Source organism: Palaemon carinicauda, chromosome 26 (assembly GCF_036898095.1).
Source record: "Palaemon carinicauda isolate YSFRI2023 chromosome 26, ASM3689809v2, whole genome shotgun sequence".
Taxonomy (NCBI): domain Eukaryota; kingdom Metazoa; phylum Arthropoda; class Malacostraca; order Decapoda; family Palaemonidae; genus Palaemon; species Palaemon carinicauda.
Genome location: NC_090750.1, coordinates 97,380,451 through 97,389,912, shown reverse-complemented (window position 1 = coordinate 97,389,912; position 9,462 = coordinate 97,380,451). Strand labels below are relative to the sequence as shown.

Here is a 9,462-nt window from a genome sequence, read left to right as displayed (position 1 = left end):
ACTGAATGTGGTGCAGATGGGCATGTAGCTAGGGTTTGTAGAAAGAAGGGATCAAGTCAGCCAGGATGTTCGGGAAACTAATTAATCAGAGGGTTCAGCTGGGTGAGTCCTCGTGTGTGGGGAGTGAATGTGATGCATGTTCCTGAGGGTTTATTGCATGAAGATGTGATGGGAGAAAGAGCACATGATTGCATGAGTGTGAAAATGATTTTTAATGGTGTAGAGTTGGTTGGTTTGATTGATACTGGTTGTGGTGTCAATTTAATGTTTAGGAATGCATATGATAAGGTAAAAGAGGTTTGTGAATTTAAGGGATGTAAGGGTGAAGTAAAAGGTATTGGTAATTTGCGTATGCCTGTGCAAGGAAAGTTGCGGGAAAATGTTATGATTGGGGGGCTGATGATGGAGGATAATGATTTTTACGTGGGTTGAGGGAGCGAATGAGAAATATGACGTACTGCTTGGGTATAAATTTCTGAAAAAATGTGGTATGATTGTACATCCAAGTGTGAATATGATAGAAATAAAGGTTAAAGGTAATATTTGTGTGGGAATTTTATTTAAAGGAAGACGGCAGAGTGAGTACGAAGGTGTGGAAGGGAGTGCCGTTGGTAGCAAAGGAAAGTGTAAAGTTATCGGGTAAGAAAGGTGAGGTTATTAGTGTAAAAGTTGCATGCCGAGCAGTCTGGGATTTTCAAATAGTGACAAGGATGAATATGTAGTGGAAGGTATGGAAGCAGGTAATTTGGTGAAAACGAGTGCGTATATATATGATGGTGTTATGAATATGCAGGAACCCCAGGTGTATGTAAGGTTGTTGCAGAGTGTTAGGAGGAAGAGAGTACGTGGAATACGTGAGGGCGATTGCATGGGATGTATGTATTATGTATACACTGATCAATGTAGAGGATGGAAGATATGTTAAGGCGAGACAGGTAATGGCTGTAAGGTAAAGAACGATGACGATTGGGATTACGATACGTTGAAAGGAAGAATTATAGTTAGATGAGAGTATAAGTGAGGTCGAAAGGGAACGATTGCTTAAGATGTTATGGGATAAGCGGAGAGTTATGAGTCTCGGTGACGATGATTGTGGGGGTCAGACCTGCCAGAATCTAAAATAGTTCTCAGTGATGATACCCCCATATATCAGCGTCCCAGGCATTTTTCTCCGCCTATTGCCAAGGGATAGAGGGAGCAGTGTCAGGAATAGAGCGTATGGGTGGTAATAGAAAGGAGTGAGAGTGCCTGGAATAGCCCTATTGTCCCTGTACGAAAGCCTGATGGAAGTTTACGCATGTGTATTGATTATAGGAAGGTGAATGAGGTGACTGTTAAAGAACGTTTCCAATGAATGTGGTGTCTGATTGTGTTTATAAGATGCATGGAATGAAAGTTTTTACTAAATTAGATTGGTGCGGGGCTATTACCAGATGCCTCTGGCAGAGGGGAGCAGGCCCGATTACCGCATTTTCAAGTACAAATTGTCACTTTCAATTAAAAGGTTGAGTTTTGGTCTTGCTAATCGCGCCTGCTGCCTTCCAAAGAGCGATGAATGTTGTATTGGCTGGTTTCCGATCAACAGAAGGTGACTGTTTTTATAGGATGATATTCTGATTGCGAGCGAGACTGTTGAGGAACATATGCGGTTGCTTGAGGCAGTGATGAGGCGGTTAATTGAAGTTGGTGTGAAAATTAAGCTTGAGAAGTGTACATGGTTGTCCAGGGAGGTGGAATTCTTGGGCATGTAGTGCGTGAATCTGGTATAAGGAAGAGTGACAAGTTTGTGAATAAGGTGCGAGAATTTCCATGTCCCCGGACTGTGCGTGAGTTGCGAGGTTTTCTTGGTTTGGTTGAGTTTGGGCGCAAGTTTGTTAGAGATTGTTCAGGTATAGGAAGCCTTTGAATGAATGGACGGGTAAAAGGAATAGTACAAAATTAAAATGGGATGTTCGGATGATAGAAGCGGTTTGAAAGGTTGAAGGAAGAGGCCGCGAAAGACGTCACTTTGGCATTTCCAGACTACAGTGAACAATGCGAATATGCTAGAGTTGTATACGGAGCGAGTGGGTTAGTATGGGTGGTTGTTTGGTTCAAATGCAGAGAGTAAATGGAGAAGAGCAATTGAGAGTAATAGCGTATGTTAGTAAAGCATTTAATAAAGCTGAGCGGAAGTATTCGACGATTGACAGGGAATTGGCTGCAATACGGATTTTGTGTGAAAGCATTGAAAGTATTTTTGTATGGTGTAAAATTCATTGTGCGTACTGACCATCAGCCCCTAGTGTATATGATAAGGAAAGAGTGTGTGAATGCAAGGGTTGCTAGGACCATAGAGGATTTGAATGAATTTGATTTTAGGTTAGAAATATGTACCGGGAAATAAGAATGTGATAGCAGATGCGATGTCGAGGATGCATGGGAGGATGGAAGATAAAGAGAGTAATCAGAATTCTGAAAGGTTGCCTGAAGGTTTAGTTGTGGAGCAGAGTTGTGAAAGGGGAAGATATGGTATATAGTGTATCCTAATGGGTTTAAGTAAGTTAATGCAAGAGGGGTTAAATACGGAAATACCGGTAGCGTAAACGAGCTTAAAAGAAGGGTGATGAATGAAGTGTCAAAAGAAATGGTATATGAGGAGGAGAGAAGTGTACTAGAAGGGGAGGTATTATCAAAGATATTAATGGTGGGGAAGTATGTTGTATGGTGTAACTGTGTATTTGTATTTTGGATGGAATCAACCGATGGAATATAGGGCATATAAGGAGAATGATAGGAATATATCTTGAGGATGCAATGTAATGAGGAATGTTGCAAAATTGTTGAGTGAGAAGGATAATGGTGCAAGTGACCTTAATCTAAGATATGACGGTATAGAGGACAGTGAATATGATGATGAACATATTGGTGAAGTGAGCGACAGAATTGAAAGGAGAGTAAATGTATGTATGCATGGTGTAAAAGGAAGGATGATGACATATGTGAATATAAATGAAAATGAATATTGTAGTTTAATTGATACGGGTGCTCAAGTGTCATTAGTAAATGAGTCGGTTATCAGGGAAATTGAGAGGTACAATTGGGAAGTGAAAAGACAGTGTACGAGTGTGAGAATTCATGGAATAGGTCAGGGAAGTTTACTTGTTTGGGAAGAAGTGAGGTTGAAGGTGAAACTAGGGAGTATGGAAGTTGAACATAATTCTATTGTAATGGGAGAGAATGAAAATGCCTAGTTGTTTTTGATAGGAATAGATTTTTTGAGGTTGCACCATGTGTCAGTTGATGTTGTAAGGGTTTGCTTTCAAAGAATGGCTGTAAGGTAATAGTAATTGCGGATAATAGTGTATTCATGGTGAATTTTGTTGGCATGATTGATATTGCAAAGAGTGAAGAAGATTTGTTGAGCAAAGAAGAGGTGGAAGAAATGCAAGGTGAATGTTTTTGAAATAAATAGGTTACGTGAATGTATTTTAAATGGTATTAGGGTGAAGGAATGGCCGTGTGATTTGGAAGCGTATAAGAAAGTTGTTAAAAGATTTATTGTTTGTAAGAATATTGTGTATTTTTTGCATAGGGGAATGGATGAAGATATATATGTTCCTGTATTTCCAATGCATGCAGCTGTAAGTATGTGTATGGTAGTGCATGAAAGGTATGGGGCATATGGGGAAGAATAAATTGTGGGAATGCATGCGAGAGAGGTTGTTTACGCCTGGGTTGAGTTCAAATTTGTAGGGATGTAGCGACTACTTGTGAGGATTGTCAGAAGGGAAGTATCCAGAGGCATGCATGCAAGTCCGCCTGTTCTGAGGTTACGTATGAAAGAGCCATTTGAGATGTTTGTGATTGATTGTGTTTCGTTGCCTGTGGACTGCGAGGAGACATGTGGGAATGATTATCATGGTCGATCATATGAGCAAGTTTGCGTATGCAGTACCCATCAAGAATAAAAGAAGTGAGACTGTAGCGAGAATGGTAAGTCAAGTGATGTTGCCGATGAGTGTTTGTAAGCCTGCAAAAATGTTAAGTGACAATGGTCCGGAGTTTGTTGGATGGGAGTTTGAGCAGATGTTAAGAGAATGGGGCATTGAACATGTATATTTCGACTCCGTATATGCCAAGTGCGAATGGTTTGGCTGAAAGGACGGTAAGAAACTTGACTGAAATTTTGCGGATGATGAGTACATGTGATAATGATTGGGATTTTATATGTTGGGCGTGCGTTGTGGGCGTATAATGCGACGGTGCACAAGAGTACAGGTATGTCTCCGTGTAAGTTTGTGTTGAATTTTGAAAAGATAGTAAGAACCGAGATTGAGTGTGTCCGAGAATGATAAAGATGTTTGGAAGAAAGCAAATGAGAGGTTTGTAAGCTACAAAGTTGGAGAGAAAGTGTTAAAAGAAGTAATTGATAAAGGAAGAATGAATGTCAATAAGGTACGTGATAAGTTTGAAGGTCCATATGAGGTGCTAGATGTTGATTCTAGTGGGTTGAGTTATGTTTTAGGTAAAGTAAGTGTGGATGGTAGTGTGGAAAAGGTTAGGGCCCACTACAATCAGTTGCGAAAATGGAAGGAGGTACCAAGATATATTCAGGAGAATGGTATGAATAAATGGCTGAAAACGAACAAGTATGAACCGAGTATGTGTGAGGCATTAGGTTTAGAAGATAAGCAATTGGTGTTAGTAGAGTATGGAAGGAAAAAGAAGTCTGAGAATTTTACTGGGGATAAAAGACAGGAAAATTTTGTAGTTGTGGCGGGAATCAGAATATGCAGGACAAGGGTGTAAATGTACAGGTGAGTATGGAAGATAAATGTATTAATACAGATGAAACTTGGATGAGTATGAATGATACTTATTATATAGTGTGTGTGGTTTTTCATTAGATGAGGCAAGAGAACGTATGACGAACACGAGGAATGAAAGATAGGAGAATGATAAGCAGTATGAATGATTCTTTTGTTAAAGTAGAAAATGGTTAGATGTAATGGATGAATTGTTGACAGAAAATTAGTGGGATTTTTGGGCCAGATGAAACTGAGGTAAGATGAAATAGTGAATGATATCTTAGACGAGCAGAACATAGACGGAATAGTAATAGTAAGTTGAATGAAAACGACATGGAAGAAGTGAATGAGAGAGTGCAGGTATATGAAGGCCCAGTTACTCGAAGCCGAGGCCCTGTTCCTGATTGCGACTGGGTAATGAGAAAATAGGTAAGTGTTGTGTGAGGATTTGGCAAAGTAAGGGGGGAGGAATGTGGAGGATTAATTTATTTTAATTTATTTTTTTGTTTTGCCAAATCGAGAGAGAGAGAGAGAGAGAGAGAGAGAGAGGAGGAGAGAGAGAGAGAGAGAGAGAGAGAGAGAGAGAGAGAGAGAGAGTGAGAGTGAGTTGTTTTAGTATTGTTAATCGAGACATTTTATTTGCTTTAGCTTTGTCATCAGAGAGAGAGAGAGAGAGAAGAGAGAGAGAGAGAGAGAGAGGAGAGGAGAGAGAGAGGAGAGAGAGAGAGAGAGAGAGAGAGTATTTATTTGCTTAGTTTTGTGAGAGAGAGAGAGAGAGAAAGTGTTATTTGCTTTAGTTTTGTCAGAGAGAGAGAGGAGAGAGAGAGAGGAGAGAGAGAGAGAGAGAGAGGAGAGAGAGAGAGAGAGAGAGAGAGAGAGAGGAGAGAGAGAATTTCATTTGCTTTAGTTTTGCTAGATCGCGCGTCCGCGAGAGAGTATGTGTGTATGTGCGTTTGTGTGTGCGTGTTTTGTGTGTCCGCGGTGCGCGCCGAAGAACAAGGGTAGTTAGCGAATGATTGTTTGTAGTGGGAAAGACTGTCGGTATATTTGAGGTTGTTTGTTTACATTTTTTTAGCTAGGATAGGGCGGTGATGAATGTCTTGGGCGAAAGCATTGGATCTTTGACTGTAGCAGGAGTCGGTTATGTTTTTTTTGTTCTTTGAAAGCCGGCTGTGAAGTGATTCTTTTATATTCGGAGTAAGTACTGTTTTTATTTATTTTTGTTAGGTGCGTTCATGAATGATAGAAAGTTTATTGTTTATCTTTGATTATAGTGCGATAGTTAAGTTAGTTAGGAGTGTTCGTAAGTGTTTTCTTTTTTTATTTTGGCAGGCCGTGATTCCTCCTTTGGAGAGACTTAAATTTTTGGAAAGTGGATATATTGTTGATGACCTGGCCTGTATTAGATTGTATTAAGACTGCTCTTGGATTACGCAACTGTTGATGACCTGGACTACGATTAGGATTACGATTTGATTGCACTGAACGATTCTCTTGATTTTGATGCCATAATGACCCAGCCCGTTTGAAGGATTTTCCGTTTGGATCACCGACAATAAGGATTGTGATGATGATGATTAATGCAATTATGAAATAACATTTGTCAGTGTTACGGTAGCTAGAGAGCTGTGGTTGGGCTGTAAAAGGACTGTTGGCCCTTGTGTGGACAAAGACGTCCACACATATGCAAATATTGGTTTTGGTGTATGGGATAATTTTAAGTCTGTTAGGGTTTTTGCGGGTTATATGAATGGTGCTTTTGGTTATTATATATATGTTATTTTGTGTTGAGTTTTTGATTAGTTTTAAGTGTTGATAATTTGAATGTGGATGGTTATTGATTTAGTTTTAAGTTTTGAGAAATATAGTTTTAAGGTCATGTTTTGTTTTTGTTGCCCTTCAGTCTAAGAGTCCAGTTTATGATAACGTCAGGGGAAAGTTTGTGTTGCGGAGACAATTGTCAGAAGTAAGATTCAAGGGTGTGGGGGTTGTTTTTGTTTACATCCCGCCACAGGATGAACAAGCTATGTTCAGTGTGCTCTTGCATTATAAGAAAATAGATTTAAGTTAAGATTAATATTTTACCTGATAAAACCAGTATACTAATTAAAACAGTATTGCAAATATAATGAGTGTAGTATAGCATACCCACGAATAGTGGTGAGGATATGTATTTTAGTAGTACCTGTAGTATGCTTTAATCCCTTTGTAAAACCATGGGAAAAGGAGATATACCATTAATATTATGTGAAGCTACACAAGACATGAAAGCTTAAAAGCATAGCTATAAAAAATCTAACAAAATGAACCAATTTCTTATCTAAAAAATATATGTTTATGAATAAAAATTTCAAGTTGCTGAATAATTCTTCTATCGAGGAAGAATAAATTTCCAACCCTCTTCTTTCTATGAAAAGAATAATTTCTCAACAGGAAAGTAGCCCCATTCCAAAACATCCTTCATACTTTATAAAATTAAAAATGATATTTTCATAAAATAAATTTTTGAACATACTTACCTGGTAGTTATATACAGTACATAGCTTAGTCCCTGACGTCACAGCAATTTCAAAACTCGCGGCAATCGCCGATTGGGTATCCAGGTGTACCTCCAGTGTGCTCTCTACCCAGGTACTTGGAACCATTCCAACTATTCCTCAGATCTTCCATGCCCTTAGGTCTCTAGAGGGGAGGAGAGTGGGAATTAAATTATATATAACTACCAAGTAAGTATGTTCAAAAATTTATTTGATTATGAAAATATTTTTAAACATCTGACTTACCTGGTAGTTATATATATATAGCTGATTGACACCTTTGGTGGAGGGTCAGAGACAGCCAACATTGTTGGAATTTACCTTAGAGTTAATAAACAAGCTTAAGGGTTCGTACCTGTTAAGGAAGCTGACTTCAATGAATTTCTGCCTCATTATGTCCGCTTTCCTTAAGAGATCCAGCGATCCACCGAGGGGGCTGAAGACCTCTAGGAGCTGTCAAACCGGTGTAAAACCTCTATGTGACAGGACCTCCTCCAACACCCTTGTTCCGGGCGCTCCCAAGGAACAAACTGACCACCTGACTAAAATCAATGATTGTGGAAGACTGCATCCAATCTCCACAACAATCATAAAAATACAATAGTTCCAAGAGAAGAAAAGGGCATTAGGTTACGGGAATGTAGTGGCAGATCCTTCCCCCACTACTGCACTTGCTGCTATGAATGGTCCCAGGGTGTAGCAGTCCTCATAAAGAGTCTGGACACGTTTCAAATAGTGTGAGGCGAACACAGATTTACTCCTCCAGAATGTCGTGTCCATAATGCTTTGCAAAGACCTATTCTGCTTGAAGGCTACAGAAGTTGCCACAGCTCTAACTTCATGTGCCTTGACCTTCAAAAGCTTGAGGTCTGCCTCACTACAATGTGAATGAACCTCCCTTATTAAGAGCCTGATGAAGAAGGATAGTGCATTCTTAGACATCTGTAACGAAGGTTTCTTGACTGAGCACCAAAGTGCTTCAGACTTACCCCGTAAACTCTTCGTTCTTTCCAGGTGGAACTTCAGGGCTATTACTGGACACAGGACCTTCTCTGATTCCTCTCCAACCAAATCCAAAAGGTTCGGAATTTCAAAAGCCTTGGACCAGGGTTGTGAAGGGCATTCGTTCTTAGCAAGAAAGCCTAGCTGTAAGGAGCAGATAGCCTTGCTATCTCTAAAGCCTACATTTTTGTTGAAGGTATGAATCTCACCGACCCTTTTTGCTGTCGCCAAACTGACCAAAAGGAGTGTCTTCATGGTGAGGTCCTTAAACGAGGCTAAATGTAAAGGCTCAAACCTGTTACTCGTTAGGAACTTGGAGACTATGTCCAGATTCCAAGCTGGCGATTCCTGATGTCGTTCCTTAGTCGTTTCAAGGGATTTGAGAAGGTCCTGGAGATCTTTGGTGTTGGAGAGGTCCAAATTCCTATGCCTGAAGATGGCTGCTAACATGCTCCTGTAACCCTTGACGGTTGAGGTCGAAAAGTTACGTTTCCTTCTAAGGTATAGAAGGAAGTCAGCAATCTAAGTCAAAGAGGTACTGGAAGAGGAAACAGAGTTGGCTCTGTACATTCTCTAAAAAACCTCCCACTTGAATTGGTAAACCTTGATGGTGGAAGACCTCCTTGCTCTGGCAATCGCCCTAGCTGCCTCCTTCGAAAAACCTCTAGCTCTCGTAAGTTTTTCGATAGTCTGAAGGTAGTTAGATGTAGATCTTGGAGGTTTTGATGGTACCTTTCCAAGTGGGGTTGTTTGAGTAGATCTACTCTCAATGGGAGGCTTCTAGGTGTGTCCACCATCCATTCCAGTACTTCAGTGAACCACTCTCTTGTGGGCCAAAAGGGGGCCACTAGTCATTCTGGTTTCCTCGTGCGACACAAATTTTTGCATTACTTTGTGCACAATCTTGAATGGAGGAAACGCGTACACGTCCAGTGGAACCAGTCCATGAGGAAAGCATCGATGTGAACTGCTTTGGGATCTGGCATGGGGGAACTGTAAGTCTCCAGTCTCTTCGTCTTCGTGGTTGCGAACAGGTCTATACAAGGACGACCCCAAGTTCGCCACAGGATCTTGCAGACTTCCTAATGAAGCGCCCACTCTGTAGACAGGACTTGACCTCTTCTGCTGAGATT

General features: G+C 40.4%; 1 protein-coding gene across 1 annotated transcript in view; it reads left to right on the top strand.

Moving 5' to 3' along the window:
- The window catches only part of LOC137620081 (uncharacterized), a 489,014-nt gene extending 480,238 nt beyond the window's left edge, over nt 1–8,776 (top strand). The window contains exon 20 of the mRNA XM_068350356.1: nt 8,639–8,776. Within this exon, the coding sequence (XP_068206457.1) occupies nt 8,639–8,776 (138 nt within the window). The remainder of the gene's footprint in view (nt 1–8,638) is intronic.
- The last annotated feature ends 686 nt before the right edge of the window (nt 8,777–9,462 follow it).